Source organism: Chelmon rostratus, chromosome 1 (genome assembly GCF_017976325.1).
Source record: "Chelmon rostratus isolate fCheRos1 chromosome 1, fCheRos1.pri, whole genome shotgun sequence".
NCBI classification, from domain to species: domain Eukaryota; kingdom Metazoa; phylum Chordata; class Actinopteri; order Chaetodontiformes; family Chaetodontidae; genus Chelmon; species Chelmon rostratus.
Genome location: NC_055658.1, coordinates 678,494 through 695,331, shown reverse-complemented (window position 1 = coordinate 695,331; position 16,838 = coordinate 678,494). Strand labels below are relative to the sequence as shown.

Here is a 16,838-nt window from a genome sequence, read left to right as displayed (position 1 = left end):
GTGTGATGGTCTCGGGCTGCTTTGCTGCCTCGGGACCAGGACAACTTGCTGTGATTGACGGAAATGAATTCTGCTGTTTACCAGAAGATCCTGAAGGAGAACGTCCGGCCATCAGTTTGTGCCCTCAAACTCAAGTGCTCTTGGATCATGACAACGATCCTAAACACACCAGCAAGTCCACCTCTGAATGGCTCAAAAAAAAAATAAATAAAAAAAATTAAGGTTTTGGAGTGGCCAAGTCAAAGTCCGGATTTAAATCCAATTGAGATGCTGTGGTGTGACCTTAAACGGGCAGTTCATGGTAGAAAACCCTCCAATATGGCAGAGTTAAAACAATTTTGCAAAGAAGAAGAGTGGGCCAAAATTCCTCCACAGCGGTGTGAAAGACTCATCACAAATTATCGCAAACGCTTGATTTCAGTTATTGCTGCCAAAGGTGGCACGACTCACTATTAGGTTCAGGGGGGCAATTACTTTTCACATAGGGCCAGACAGGTTTGGATTGTTTTTTTGTGCCTTAATAAATTGAATCATCATTTAGAAACTGCATTTTATATATCCTTGGGTTGTCTCTGTGTGATATTAAGATTGGTTTGATGATCTGAAACCTTTGTGTGTTATAAATATGCAAAAAACACAGAAATCGGGAAGGGGGCAAATACTTTTTCACGGCACTGTATATGTGGACTTCAGAAAGACAATCACTTTAAAATATGTTTAAAAATTCAGAAAATAAAAGGCACAGAATCTCCGCCTGGTGTATCTGCTGAATCTTTTTTTCTGGAACAATTTACCTATATGCAAGTATGCAACCGACAATGGACTTAACAATTACAACAGAGAGTCTTTGGTTGGGTAACACAAGAGGAACAGTGCCTCGATAGACAGATTTTCTGAAAATAAGAGCAAGGAATGCACAAAATTCTTGGTATGGGTAATCTCTCTGAACTGAACTGAACAGTCTTTATTGCCCCTGTGGGCCAATTTGGTTTAAAAACAGTGGTCAACACAACCAATACACAATCAACCTAAGAACTAATAATAAAAAAATATAATAAAGAGTGGGACAGGAAGAGACTGAACAAGCTGGTCAGGAGGGCCAGCTCTGTCCTGGGCTGCCCACTGGACTCTGTGGAGGAGGTGGGTGAGAGGAGGCTGTTGGCCAAGCTCACAGCCATCATGGACAACAGCTCTCACCCACTGCACCGGACTATTAAAGGAGCTGAGCTGCTCTTTCAGTGGACGACTGAGGAACCCTCAGTGCAGGAAGGAGCGCTACCGCAGGTCATTCGTTCCCACTGCTGTCAGACTGTACAACTCCACTGTAAAGTTATTATGTGCAAAAACCTCCTCGTCAAGTTCGCCGATGACACAATAGTGGTGGGTCTCATCAGCAACGAAGACGAGACAGACTACAGGAGCGAGGTGAGCCGCCTGGCCTCGTGGTGTGAACACAATAATTTCTCTCTGAATGTGGAGAAGACGAAGGAGATTGTTGTGGACTTCAGGAGAAGACGCCCCCAGTATGCCCCCCTTACCATCAATGGTGCTACGATGGAGAGGGTAAGCAGCACCAAATTCCTGGGTGTGCACGTCACTGAGGACCTCTCCTGGACCACCAACACCACATCGCTGGCCAAGAAAGCGCCTCTACTTCCTCCGCAAACTGAGGAAAGCTAGAGCCCCGGCCCCCATCATGCACACGTTCTACAGAGGCACCATCGAGAGCATCCTGACCAACAGCATCACCGTGTGGTATGGCGCCTGCTCCACGTCCTGCAGGAAGAACCTCCAGCGCATCGTGAGAACTCAGCACTGAACAGAACCCATGTCGTTGGAGGCGCATCATGACCCCAGATGACCTGCTCTTGTCCAAGAAGACCTGGACAATGATCTGTGCTGTTGCTACTGGATTTGTCCTGTTCCTTATCAAATGTTTGTACTTTAAGTAGCCTTGATTAAGGCAACATTCCCACAGACGGTTCTGTGTTCACCGAAAACATTTGGATCCTGAGAAAGATCACTGTGCAACCAGTGGTCTTACCTTGCCTATAGAAGGACAGAATGAGAAGGATAACTTCTATGCCCCTCTGTCCTTCAATTAAGTGGACTTTTGCTGTTTCCTCCCCTGCTCCCCTTGCATTTGTGTGCCTAACACGTTGTGACACACAGTGATTGTGTTGCCCATTGGGCTTTGTTTCTTTCCACAGGGCTTAGTAACTTCTTTGCTTCACTTTGAGTGCTTTCTCTCTTTTTCCTTCCAATACTATGGTAGCATAACTCATCTTCTCCCCATGCCATCTTGTTGTCATAAAGGTGTAAATCACGACCCCAATTTCGCTCCTCATCTCTCTATTTAACCTCTGTGGTTCCACATGTCATCTTGAATTTTCTTGTGACACAGCCTCTGATGTCGTCACGCCCACTCTCTTGCCTACTGTCTCTCTCTCCTCTCTTTCTCTCTCTCTCTCTCTCACACACACACATACATTCACACGTTGCCTTGCTGCCTATGTTTGTTGCTGCTGCTAAAGTTAAATAAACTATATTTTACTTTTACTGAGCATTTGCCTGTAATTTTTTGTGCATATGTATTCTATTCTCATTGTACCATTATCCTACTTAAAATTATTTTTTGCTTCCTTTCTAGATACCGTACGCTTGTTGCTTTGAGTTCATAGTGATAACTGTGATAAGTCTATTCTGAAGAGTTGACGAACATTTTTATCAACTCAGATCTGTTCTCATCTGGACTGTGCTGGATGGACACTCAGACAATGATCAGAGAGACGTAAGTAAGAAAATCAGTGTGAAACTAGAACAGTGGGAGGGACAAAAATGCAATGTTTGATAGTAACAGAAATTTTTAATTGTACGATCCTTGAAAGATGATGACTTCTTCTTTTTAAGACCACTCATCTGGTATGATGTACAGAGCTAAACCTTTTACTGAATCAGTTTTACCTTTGGGGTTGAATGTTCCTGTCTCATTGTCTTTTGCATGACCCGGAACTCATACTCCGCTCGGTTGTGGTCCTGGAAGAGAAATTAGATGTTACAGTTCCTGATACTTCCGTATCTTAGTCAGTAGTGAGTGTGCAAGACAATAAACATGAGAGGAGATCCTTATGAAATTTCAGAATGGAGACAGAAAATAAATGATCAGCCTGTTTGCATGAAGTTTTGCAAAATTATTTAAGTACTCTGTGCAAGAAAAGAGAGCAATGCATTGACCCACCATGAAATGATCAAGTGGGGGACAACATTATAAACAACCTGTAGTTTGATGTTAGAATGGTTACTCTGTGTTGCTGAATTAGATAACAAGACCATTATCAATGTCAATATCAATGCCATCTGCCACCATTTGAGTTATTATTGGTCAAGGTTGAGATTAGTAAACACACTTTATGGTCTTGTGTACCACCATGTAGAGGTTTGCTTTTTCCTTTATCTTCATGTAGCCATTTCTTAACTTATAGCCTAAACTATAAACTATTGTGCATGTTATACTGTGTAAGCATTACTTAAACATAATTGGCCATTAATGGATGATCTTTGTGATGCCTATTGTAAAGTTGAAAGCATATATTCCTTAAGTAATACTTCATAAATGCATGAGGATGTGGAATGAATGTTCTTTGTGAAGAACCCTGTAGTTGTTACGGTTCTGGGTTTTAGCTTTGTTATTGGAGCTTGATTATTTGGTGGTGGTGTCCGACAGCAGGAGGCTGTGTAAATTGAGAAGCGTCATGGACAATGACTCTAACTTTCTCCATGGACAGAAGTACCTTCAGCAGCAGACCATTTCCAAAACAATGCACCACAGAATGCCACAGGAAATCCTGTTTTTCTGCGGCAGTCACACTTTCCAACTCATCTACCTCAGGCTGAGAGATGTATGGCAGAGATGGGGTGCTGAGGTGGCTGCAGCTTCCATTTCAGCTCTGCTTGCTCTGTTCATTTAACATTGAAATCTTGCTTCTCTATTTCTCTGGATTATTGTTGCTCCGTACTTCACAATCATTGACTCTGACTTAAGGCCAACATAGGTCAATAATTCTGCAATATCAAGGACATAATCATCACCTTTGAAAGAACCACAGAAGCTTACCTTTACCTCAGATTGTTAGTGTGAATACACTGTAACATGCTACTTTCTCTTACTTATCTATAATCCTTAGCATTCATATCTTCACACTGCATATATTTTGCATTTGCACCTTACCATCCACTGGTTGATACTGATTATCACTACTGTTAACCTGTGTACACTTTTTGGCATCATGTATCTGCACCTCAATGTGAACCTGCTTACTTTTGTAATCATTACTGGTAGTGTAACTTGTTTACTGTGGCAAGCTCTGTAGAGCTAAGACTGACTGCAGAGCCAGGTGATAGTTCTCTATCTTCAAAAGCGTGCACTGATTCTACCATACACAAGGGGAAAATTAAAACCAACTACCCTGCATCTTTGATCTCTCTTGGTCCTGTTCAAGGTTGTGTGGATTTTGGAGAGACGTATTTTCAGGGTTTTTTTTTTTTAGAAATGTATGTATTTGACATACCACTGTCTTCCTCGCTAACATGTTCGTGTGAGCCCCATAATGAGCTGAGAGGGCACGAGCAGGAAACTTTTGTAGTCCGGAGACTTTTGTTACTAAAGGAGAAATTGTCCTTTCACACCACATAAGAAATAGAAATTTTTAATCTTTCTTAAATCAAGAGCTTCAAAATAAGGTTGAGTTGTTGCCACCTGAGTCACCAGCACCACCAGGGCAGCTTAGTTTTCTTATATTGTTATTTTGTATTTTGTATTGTATTTTTGCCACTTACTTGAAAGTAGTTCTTGTCATTACTTGAAAGTAGTTCTTGTTTTTATTTTGCATGCCCTTGTGTGTCCACCTTTTGAGCTGCTGGAACTGCAAATTTCTCCTTGGAGATGAATAAAGTATCTATCTATCTAGTTTTGTTCCTTTCACAACAAGGAGGGCGCTTAAACCATATTTTGCACTGCTTCTTCTCTTTGACTTCATTTATTTCTTTACTTTGTTCACATATTCCATGTGTGCTGCCTATGGGTATGTGTTCTTTTGAGTATGGAGGGCACAGTTGTCTGTATTTATGCAGTGGTCTGCTGGGGCTGTGGAAGCTCTGAGAGGGACAGAAAGAGACTTAATAAACTGGTCAGGAGAGCTGTCTCTGTCCTTGACTGTCCTCTGGACACCACTGAGGATGTAGGTGAGAGGAGGATGTTAGCCAAGCTGACATCAATCATGGACAACCCCTCCCACCCCCTGCATGAAACAGTGGAGGCCCTTAGCAGCTCCTTTAGTAACAGATTGCTGCATCCACACTGTAAGAAGGAACGCTACCGCAGGTCCTTCATTTCATCAGCTGTCAGATTATTCAACTCCAGCATCACTTAACATAAGACTGTGCTGATGTTCTTTGACAAATAATCTGTTGTTTTTTACTGTTTTGCATATTCTATTCTTCTGTGCAATAGCATTAACACTATTTATTCTTATTTTTAATCTGAAGGCAGCATACATTGATTTTTTTCCCCACAGTTATTGGGGCAGTACATATTTTTTATATTTTTTTAAAATATTTTTTTCTTTTATAAAGTCAAAAAAAAATAATTTTACTTGTATAATATGTACATATATACTTTACTTTTTTAATTTTTTTTTAAAATTTTTCTATCTCTGTTGCTATCTCTCTTCCCACTGCTTTCACATGCTGCTGTAATGCCCAAATTTCCCCGGCTGGGGATAAATAAAGTTTTATCTTATCTTATTAGAAAAAATCAAAGAAAATAAAAGAAAAGGAAAAAGGAGGAGTTAGACGAGATCTATGAGTCAACAAACTGTCCTGTCAACTCTACTGCCATCAGTAGACACAAACAACAGCAACAGCATTGTGTTGAGAGGCCACACTAACAACAGCCACAGGCCGACATCAGGATAAACCTTAGACAGAAAGAGGAAAGCTACAGAAAAAAAATTACACAGGAGCAAAGAAAGATAAAGAGGGTGTCAAGTACAAAGACCTGTAGCAGATTGTTCAACACCTTGAGGGAGCAAAGGTTAGTGTTAGTGGCTGTAGAACAGATTTAAAAGTGGGTCAAAAGGAAAGAAGGTAAGTTTAAATATGAGAGACGGCAAGAAATAAAGCAATTTGGGAAACCAAACCTTATGTTCCTCCTGTAAAATACACCACGTACAGCACATAAACACATAAGGAGAATGTCAGTCAGTTGCCATTGTTTTTGAAAACACTTCCATGTCACTTTTAGAGCAAGACATTTTTTAATGAAAAATCTTTGTAGGTAATTACTTAAATCAAGATGAGTATCATCCTCTAAGAATATAATAAGCTTTTATGTTCAGAAATTATGCATTATAGCCCACACAAAGCAAAGCAGCATCAAAATGTAGAATTACAAAATTATAGGTTCTTGCAGAGAGTTAAAAAAACAGACTGACACCACTCACATATCTCCAAGCTAAATATGAAGCTGCAAACATCAAACAATTAACTTAGCTCAGCACAGACTGTGGGCTGGCCTGACTCCTTCCAGTGGTAACAAAATCCACCTACCAGCTGTAAAGCTCACTAATAAACATGTTACATCTGATTTGTTTATTTTGTTGTTTCTGTGCAAACAGGATGACACTGACTGAGCCAAGAATTGCCAACTTTGCATTTTAGTTTTTGTGCAAACATAACTAAGGAGGTACAACATGTTAACAAGCTTTAGAGTTGCTGGCAGGTGAACTGTGTTACCTTTGGAGAGTGTGGGGCCAACTCCCCTTGCTTCCAGTCTTCATGCTAAGCTAACTGGCTGCAGCTTCATATTTAGCACACAGACATGAGAGTGATATCAATCTTTCTCCTTTAACTCTCGTCAACAGAGTGAATAATTGTATTTCCCTAAATACTGAACAAATGTTTTCAACCATACACTCACGGATGTAAATCTTTCAAAAAGTATATTTAAAAGTGATTTATGGCATTACCTCCTCCTCCTCTCCAAAGCCTGTCAGGTCCCAGACATAGTTCAGTCGCATCTGTCGTCTCTTCCAGTGCTCCATGAAGAGAACCGCTACATAAGTGTACACAGCAAACCAAACAAGGCTCAAGCACATTTGTTTAATAATACATTAAAAATACATTCCTGACAAAAACGGATCAATTATGCTTATCAATGATTACGAATAGTACATTTGCTGGAGACTGTTTTCAGCAGCAGATTCATTCATGTTTGGTTCTCTAGTGAATATTTGGGGCAGACGGTATATGTACAAACTACAGTGTGTGTGTTCATGCCGCCCTGTGCAACAGTGTGATGAATGAGATTAATCAGGCTTTGATAGACGCACAAAAAATGTTTTTAACAATAATTTAGCAAATATCAGCATGGTGAAGTACTTTTTTTTTCTAACATGCACACACACATTTTATTTTTATTTATTTATTTATTTTTATTTTATTCACTTTATTAATCCCAAACTGGGAAATTATTCTCTGCATTTCACCCATCACTGATTTACTGAAACACACACATGCACAATGCAACATGCAGTGAGACACGCAGTGGGCTGCCGCATCAGGCGCCCGGGGAGCTATATATATATATATATATATATATATATATATATATATATATATATATATATATATATATATACATGGCTTTTTTTTTTTTTGCTAACATAATAATTTCCAAGTACATACGGTTTCATGGTATTCTCTTTCATTGTGTCTGCAATAGGTAAATCCCAATGGCTGTAGGGCTGTGACTCCATTGGACTCTAACTTCATTTACAGACATAATACCTCCCTGGTCCCAAGCTCTGAAGCTGCTAGCTGCTGCGTTTACTCAGGGGTAAATTTCATATGTGTCTCAGGTACAATATCCACGTTCCTGCTAAAACTGCCCTAAATGGATTAGGTGGTACTGTCTATTAACTGCAACATTTCCAGCAATGCTTAGCTGCACAGCTTGTATTGGGAACGTTCTTCTCATCTACTGGTCTTCATTGGAGTCTTTGGCTGCTGCTGATTGGATAAAATGTGTCCTTACCCCAGAGGGCCATGAAGATGGAGAAGAAGACTGTGGCTGGGTTGTCAAACAGGTGGCTGGCTCGAGCTGTACCACATGCTGTCACCAGCTTCCAGTAGCTGCAGGCATGGTCACACAGCGGACACATGGTGATGTTGTTCCTGGGATCACAAATCTCCATACTGGAAACCAGGGATTGATGGAGGACATTAGTTATTCAAAAGGGTGGAAGAGGACAAAGGTAGGGTGCAGATGGATCAGGACACAAGTTTAGGTTCAGGTTACATGGCACAAACCAAAAGCATATTAGTACTACTTAAATATGAAAATCGAGACATACAGTCATTCAAACAAGCATGTGCTTCTGCTGTGTTGTCTGTATAAAGTAGCAGTTCTTTGATCATTTTGGCATCATGGCACCCCTTCAAGGGATTTTTTTTTCATGGTACCCCAAACCACTCAAAGCCCAATATCATGCCTATATGCAGATATATGATGTTCACCAGTCTTAACAATTTTAGATTTACTGATGATGATTTACTGACTGATTTATTTCTTTTAGCCTTAATTGATGGTTCCCAGCAAGACGCTGTCCAACATCCTGGCTCTGTATTTCATATCCACCCCCCCAGACAGTGCAAGTCCAACTGGTGCTGGTTTTGAGTCTGTTTCTCTCACTAATTCATTCATTTTGAGGGTCGAGGGGCTGAGCTTGCAGTAATTCACAGAAATTATTTAAGTTTCTCCCCAGTCTCACTTGGCTGTTTCTCCACCTTTGAAAGACTTTTATTTTAATAAGCAAAGTGCATTTTATGTGTCTAATCTAGTTCAATTCCCCCCACCGGACTGGCAGAGAAACTTGGGTGCAGTGTAGTATCCCCTCCCCACTCCAGCCGGCTGATGTGCCCTTGAGCAAGGCACTTAACCCCCCCATATGCTCCCCGGGCGCCTGATGCGGCAGCCCACTGCTCCTGTGTGTTCACTGCATGTTGCATGTGCATGTGTGTGTTTGATGGGTGAAAAGCAGAGAACAATTTCCCAGTTTGGGATCAGTAAAGTGAATAAAATAAAAAAAAATTAAATTAATTAAAAATTAAATTAACTTCTGTATGGACACTGTTGTTCCAGTAAAATCTGTACGCTGCTTTGCCAACAACAAGCCCTGGATAACTAGTGACATCAAAGGTCTTCTGAACCAGAAGAAGAAAGCCTTCAAAGATGGTGACACACTGGAGATCAAGAGGGTACAGAAGGAACTCAGAGTCCAGCTCAGAGAGGCGAAGGAGCAGTACAGAAGGCAAATAGAAGAAAGGATGCAGAACAACAACATGAGGGAGGTGTGGGGAACCAGCTCAGCCACTTCTTCAATAGATTTGATCACCCCAACCCATTCACACCTCTGAGCACAGCAGCCCCCACCCTCCTTCTCTCGCAAGCCATCACCAACACAGATGAGGACATCTCCCCTCCTCCCCTCACACCACCCACGACAATCACAGCAGCTCAGGTCTGTCGTGAGCTGAAGAGGCTGCGCCCCAGCAAAGCTGCAGGTCCAGATGGAGTATCACCACGACTCCTGAAGGCCTGTGCGAGGGAGCTGGGACACCCCCTTCTGCACATATTCAACCTGAGCCTGGGACAGGGGAGGGTTCCTCAGCTGTGGAAGACATCCTGCATCATTCCAGTCCCTAAGAAACCACATCCTGGTGAGCTGAACGACTTCAGGCCGGTCGCCCTGACGTCACACGTGATGAAGACCACCACCTGAGGCCACAGATCCACCACGCTCTTGACCCTCTGCAGTTTGCTTACTGGAAGAAGACGGGAGTGGAGGATGGTACAAATACCTGGGAGTGCAGCTGGATGAGAAACTGGATTGGACTGCCAACACTGACGCTCTGTGCAGGAAAGGACAGAGCCGCCTGTACTTCCTCAGAAGGCTCGCGTCTTTCAACATCTGCAAAAAGCTGCTGCAGATTTTCTACCAGTCTGTGGTAGCGAGTGCCCTCCTGTAGGCAGTAGTGTGCTGGGGAAGCAGCTTAAAGAAGAAGGACGCAGCACGACTGGACAAACTGGTGAGAAAGGCAGGCTCCGTCGTTGGCACAGAGCTTGACAGTTTGACATGTGTTAATACCACTAAACAACATAGCCTCTCCTTAAAGGAGCTTGTCAGTGTTTTTAACAGCTCTTGCATCTTAATCCTTCTTCTCTGCCGTGGTTTAATGAAGAATTAAGGAGCTTAAAGAGACAAAGCAGGAAGGCAGGGTGGATATGGAAGAAAGATAAACAAAGTGGTTCCCTTGCTTCTTTAAAAGATCTCATGCCCGCTGTAAGTATACAATCGAAGGAGCAAGGAACTCCTACATTATGAACTGATTGTTAAACAAGGTCACAATCCCTGAATTCTTTTAAAGCATACAATCTGTGATTGGTCCTCTACCTAGCCAGTCAGTCAAATGCACCCCTGAGAGATATAGTAAAATAAAATAAAATAGTGGAGATTCAGCACCCTACCCATCTTCAACATTCACTCATTTGGGTTGCACAGTATGTTTCTCAACCCACTGTTGCAGTTTCAGAATCCTCCACCTGTCCTTCAGGCTGCTGACTGACTGTTCATTTATGACTGACTGTTCATGTTGGGTTAAACTCGGCCAAAGATCGTTCAGAGCAATTTCAAAACAAATCTATCTTTATTGTTTTGCCACTTGTTTGTAACTAGGGCTGCATAAAAACTCAATACTCTTTGGTACTAGAATGTGTCCTAGAACCATCAAAACTGTCTGAACGCTGTCATTAAATGTCTGATACCTCATCATGTTATGGGACTATTTGATCAGAAAGCCCCTGGTTTCAATCTGAATTTTTCCAACTTTATACTGTATTTTATTTCAAGGTTCAAGGTTCTCGTATGGCTGCTTGCATGCCATTTTGACATTTTTTAGTTTTTGAAACCCTGCTTAACCCACGTATTGTCTTCCCATCTACTATATGATATGTAAACACTTGAAAATGGGTCAAAATTGACCGACAATAGGAGGGTTAATTACCAGTGCAGCAAAACAGTGTGTGTGTGTGTGTGTGTGTGTGTGTGTGTGTGTGTGTGTGTGTGTGTTTGTGTGTGTACCTTGGTATGTTATCATCCACAGTGGCACAGCCATACAGGAATACAATTACTCCAACGATGGCTGCAGGGATCAGCATCTGTGTGTACACTCCTAACCAGGCAAAATACAGTCCAACCTTCTCCCCGAAATACTTCCTATGGGAGGAGAGACCAAAGGTGACACGTTTACAACATCAATACTTAACTGTCAAATGAACTAAGATACTGTACTATCAGACAGCCTTGAAAGGCTGTGTAAAACGTGACTAAAAACACAATAATAATTTGTAAACTAATTGTGTTTACAAACAAGGGTTTTCCAAAGTGTTCCTGAGCCCATGTCCTAATATCCTCACTACAATCACAAAGTGGTGAACCTCGCTCCATCCTTGCTTGTGAACAACTGAGCTTTTCAAGGATGCCCCTTTGATACCTGAACATGATACTATCACCTGTGACCAATGAACCTGTTTACCTGTGGAATGTTCCAAACAGGTGTTTTTTGAGCGTTCCACAACTTTCCCAGTTTTGTTTTTGCCCTTGTCTTGACTTCTTTGAAATGTGTTGCTGGCATCAAATTCAGAATATGCAATAACTCAATGAAGTTGATGAGGGAAAACACTGAATATATTGTCTTTTACAATTGAGTATATGTCAAAAAGGATTAGCAAGGTATCACATTCTTTTTTATTTATGTTTCACACAGAAAGCCTTTCACACACTCTCTTACTGATCAGACACTTCACCTGCTTGCATTCTGCTTTGCTTACATTCTTTTGCTGATATCCTTGTTTTTTCTGCCAAAAGTTTTACATCAGATGTAGATCATCCTTGCATAGATTTGGCTGACACAATGCCCTAGATGTGTCCTTAGGGCACTGGATTAGCTGTTAAAGCTCCCAACCAGCCCTCCACTGTAAAGGCAGATTTAGCAAAGAAATCAAATAAGAAGCTGGCCTCCCTGATATCTACAGATATAAATAAATATTTTTTTTAAAATAAGCTAAAATTGTATCCCTTCATTTTGGCCTTTAACTAGCTATGACTTTCCTGATACAGGCTTGAAACTTTTGTGCTTTGTCATGTACTGCTGCATTTCTCTTAGAATGTGGTATTTCACTTAATTATGAGCACATTTGAGCATGCCATGTACTCTATTTTGAACTTTATTTTCTTACTGTTACTCAGTGATTTTGTTTTCCATCTTATGTTTTGCATTTGCCTTGTTTTCATCCCTGTACTATCCATATGATTATTATTAAGTGGGTTTTATTCTCCATCTTTTTTTACATAAATTTTCAACTGCATAAACACACTTTCTAAAGCAGTCTTACAAACAAGACAATTTCATGACATTAATAAAAGTGCTGATATGATGATTTTATGATACTGCATGATAATGCTTGCTTTATGTGACATGTTACATCAGTGCTACAGTCCCTGAGCAGTGTGTGTATGAGAAGAAAGAAGACCATCAGTACAGCATCAGCTTTTGAGTGTCCTCATCTGTCTTTCCTGCTTGCAAGCTGCAGGCACCCGCTACGGCAGACATATGAAGTCTGAAAATGTGTTATATAATTTACTTGATGCGGCCGACAAAAGCACTGCTATCTGACCTGATGAGTCCAATAGGCTGGTACTTGTAGAAGACACTGTAGCTGGCCCATTCCTCGTACAGCAGCTGCGAAGAGATAAAGGATTTGATAATTACCATAAATGCCGATACATCATCTTTTTCTGTTTTATCACAATTCACGAGCACCACATTTTAGTGAGTGTGCTGTTCTGATCCTGTTTGTTGTGAAAGCAAACAAAAATATCCTACATGCTCAAGTATTTGTCTTGATAAATTTGGTATAATGTAAATTCTCAAACAGAAAAATAGTGTTTCTATGTTTTAATTATTAATTACTGACTTTGTTGTACTATAAAAATAGTGTATTTTTCTTTTGATCGAATAATACATTACTTGACTAATTTTATTAGCTTTAGTGCTAAGATGTACTGCCAAAAGAAACCCTCCTGCACAGATGTTTCACATTAAAAGTCTTCTTGCAGCAAAAATGACTTTTAATGTGAAACACGTAGTACTAAGAGTCATTAAGGGAAAGTTAATACTGATAGAAAGAGTAAGATAGGATAAGATACAACTTATCATAACAGAGCAGCAGACTTTAACACAACTCTGACACTGATGTTAAAATGATGCAGTAAGTGCAGGTGAAACATTATGCTGAATTTACTATGTAAGGTGATGGACCATTTTCACATGGTGGCCATCTTCCTCCAACGCCATGCATCTCATGGCTGTTATCAAAAGGATCATGTCATATGGCTTCCAGATTGCAAGTCGTATTACAGTTGGGAATCTGACAAATTGTTATCATTTGCTGCCTCACAAAGGATCAGCAAAGTAAAACAACATAACTAACAGCTAGCTCAACAGCTAACGTTAGCATTCAACCGCTTCCTAGCTAACATTACAATTTGATAGTGTTATAAGATACCACAGGAAATGTGAAAATGGTGTATTGACCCACCCTACATTTATGGCTAGCCTTTACTTGTTTATGCTGATAACCAGATATTATTTGTCCACTGGAACATATTTAATGATATATAGTATTATACATAATTGTGCATCACGGTCAATTCCCTAATTGTCTTGACCCGTGCCATGCACGTCGGCTTTTTGTTAAGTTTCCCATTGTGTGTTGTCTTTGCCTGGTTTTTGTCACATCCTGTCTTATTTTGAAGGTTCATGTTATGCGTCTTTGTGTTGCTGTACTTCCTGTTTTTTCCCTCCCGCGTGATTGTCTGATGTGTTTCACCTGTGTGTCATTAGTGTTCCTGCCTTGTGTATTTAAGTCTGTGTCTTCCCCCCAGTCTTTGTCTGGTCGTTGTCTGCGCTACCTTGTTGTCTGTGATTCCTTGTCCCATGTTACCTTGCCACAGTCATAGCCATAGCCATAGCCTTAGTCCTGTAAGTGAGTGTTCTTTGTTGAGTTTTCTTTGTTCATGTCCACGCCGTGATTTATGTGATTGTCTCCTTGGTTCGTCTTTGTCTTTTATTTGCCACAGTTCTAGTAAGTTTGTTTATTGTCTTGTTCCTGTCTTTGTTCATGTTCATGTCTTGTTTTATGTAGTATTCCATTGTCCTTAGTGTTGTCTGTGATACCCTTCTTACCCTGTGAGTCTTTATCCTGGTATTGTCTGGTCCAAATACGTGTTGTCAAGTCATGTTTTTGTCTCTGTCAGACCTCAGCCCATGTTAGAGTTTCCTTGCTATTAACCATGCCACAGTTCATGTATTTCATGCCATCCCGTTGTCCATGTTAGTGTTTGTCTTTAGTCATGCTCCAGCCCTAGTGTGTTCTAGTATCGTCTTGTCTAGCCACCTCACGTTCTTTGTCAGTGTTTGTTCTGAGTTTTGTTTATTCAAAGTTTCCCTGTGTTGTCTTCGTTCTCTGTGTAACCCTTTACCCTAGTGTGTGTTTTCCCTAGTAGCAAGAGTTTTGGTTTTCCTTGGTTTTTGTCCTTGAGATAAATAAATGTGTTAAAATTATATCTGCGCCCTGAGTGTCTGCATCTGGGTTCAACCCATAGATCCCCCTTAGTCCCCAACTCCCTGACACTAATGGACTAAAGATATGCAAATAGACCTGCAGTCATGTATTATAAATCCACTGATGCAGCATATTCACAGCAATGTATCAATGTATTTTTTCTCAGGCAGCAGTGCTAGGTCTACAGGTGACCACAATAGTTACATGATCACACATTCGAAGGTGGTGCTGGGTGACAAGAAATCACTGCAATCCAAAATAAACCTGCAGGCTAGACAAGAGATCACCAATTATTTTTAATAGAGGCCAGGTTTTAATCCAGCTGGGATTTCTGTCACAATAGGAAAAGCACAGGCGAAAGTAATGACAGTAACAATGGCCATGTCCTACTGAAGTATCTCAGTAAGCCATGTATAGAGCCAGTACGCAATACCAGGCCACTATGTATGTACTCTCTGCAGGTGCTGTGTTACTACTACTATTTAGCTAACAGTACAGTGAAATGGTGGAACACTGACAAACACAACCACATGCTCCATTCACAGGCAGAACAGCAAGCTCCAGAACAATAAGTGCAGGCTTTTAATCACAAGAGGCAAGTCCAGAGAGCCATTCAGATGGCGGATCACAGTAGACTGAGGCCATGAAACAAAACAGCACTTTCTTCAACCTGAAATCTCAACATTGTCATCCTACAACTGAGGAACACCTATTTCTTACACATGTACATGCATATGTATGTGTGGGATTGTGATATACAGTATATCAGGGTGTTGCTGTGGAGGCACTCGAAAGCACCAAGTTAAACCTTTTCTGATGTTTGAGAAAATAAGGGGAATTATTAGGCTGTTGCCTTAGTGACACACAGCCTACAGTATAATTATGGAGAGTGTTAGCAGGGGAGGAGATGACTTCAGACTCAGCATGAGCTCTTATTTTCTTGCCAATTGCCTAATTTTATTCTTGTTGGGCAGGAGAAAGTTTCTCAGAAATGCAAAAATACTGTCATGTTAACATAGTAGTCTATAATACTTTGTTACTCATCATTTAAAACAATCCCTAATGGTAAAAGTAATTGAGTGGCATGTTTCAGTCACTTATAGATAATGTACTGCTCTAGACAAACCATTCAAAAAAGCTAGCTGGCAATTCCAAAATAAAAAGACCTTTCAGCATTCATATTTCTGAGAACAATTGATGGTCTAACAATCTAAAAAAATGGAAAAATTGTGATTGTTAATGTAATGTGCAGAACAAACATTGGGTTATTTTATAGTGATGAGAGGGCAGTGCAGGTAAGGTCCTGCATTTATTCCTGTATATCATGTGCACACAAATGGAAAATACTGTTTTAGAAAATGTTTTTTATTTGATTAAATGATTTCATTTTAAGGCACAAGCAGTTTCAGTGACATAAAACTTTCTAAATAAACTTTAAGTTTACATAAATAACTTTAAATGCTTGGGTCGGTGTTCCACTAGCTAACAAATGGACAAGATACATATTCAATCTGCACACTGTTTGCCCCAAAATACTGTTATACTATTACTTGTTGTGTGTTTTCTGAATCTCTCCAATGGAGGTAGCATGACTGAAAAATACTACAATTCTCCTTGAACCTGCACCTTCATCTTAAGAAGAAAAAACATTTTTTGGGGCATTCATCTTTGGGGAAAATAAACAGTAAGGAACACCTTGAGACCACTTTGTTCTCTTAATTTTTATCTGAATTCTGAAAATTTAGCAAGTTCAGTCCTTAACACACATAAAGTCAATGTAGGATTTTAATACTCATCTGGATGTCGATAATGACATCCTTAGTACTGTGGTACCTAGTTATCAGATCGGATTGGCTTCTGTTAGAGCGTGTATAAACCCATTCACTTTTTTAACCACACCCTTGACATAGCTCTGACATATGACATTGAAACTGAACATTTACTCTCATCACAGAATCCTCTTTTATCAGACCATTATTTAATACCTTTTGAGTTCCTGTTACTGAACTACATGCCATTAGGCAACACCTGACAGTGCTGTAACTAAATTTAAGGAAGTGATTCCATTGGAATTTAATTCAGAGCCATCTCTCAG

The 16,838-nt window shown here is 40.4% G+C and overlaps 1 protein-coding gene across 1 annotated transcript in view; it reads right to left on the bottom strand.

Moving 5' to 3' along the window:
• ano1a (anoctamin 1, calcium activated chloride channel a) overlaps nt 1-16,838 on the bottom strand; it is a 73,383-nt gene that overhangs the window by 24,059 nt on the left and 32,486 nt on the right. The window contains exons 10-15 of the mRNA XM_041943727.1: nt 12,794-12,858; nt 11,199-11,333; nt 8,093-8,253; nt 7,026-7,111; nt 6,198-6,209; nt 2,965-3,036 (exon numbers count right to left, since the gene is read on the bottom strand). Of these exons, the coding sequence (XP_041799661.1) occupies nt 2,965-3,036; nt 6,198-6,209; nt 7,026-7,111; nt 8,093-8,253; nt 11,199-11,333; nt 12,794-12,858 (531 nt within the window). The remainder of the gene's footprint in view (nt 1-2,964; nt 3,037-6,197; nt 6,210-7,025; nt 7,112-8,092; nt 8,254-11,198; nt 11,334-12,793; nt 12,859-16,838) is intronic.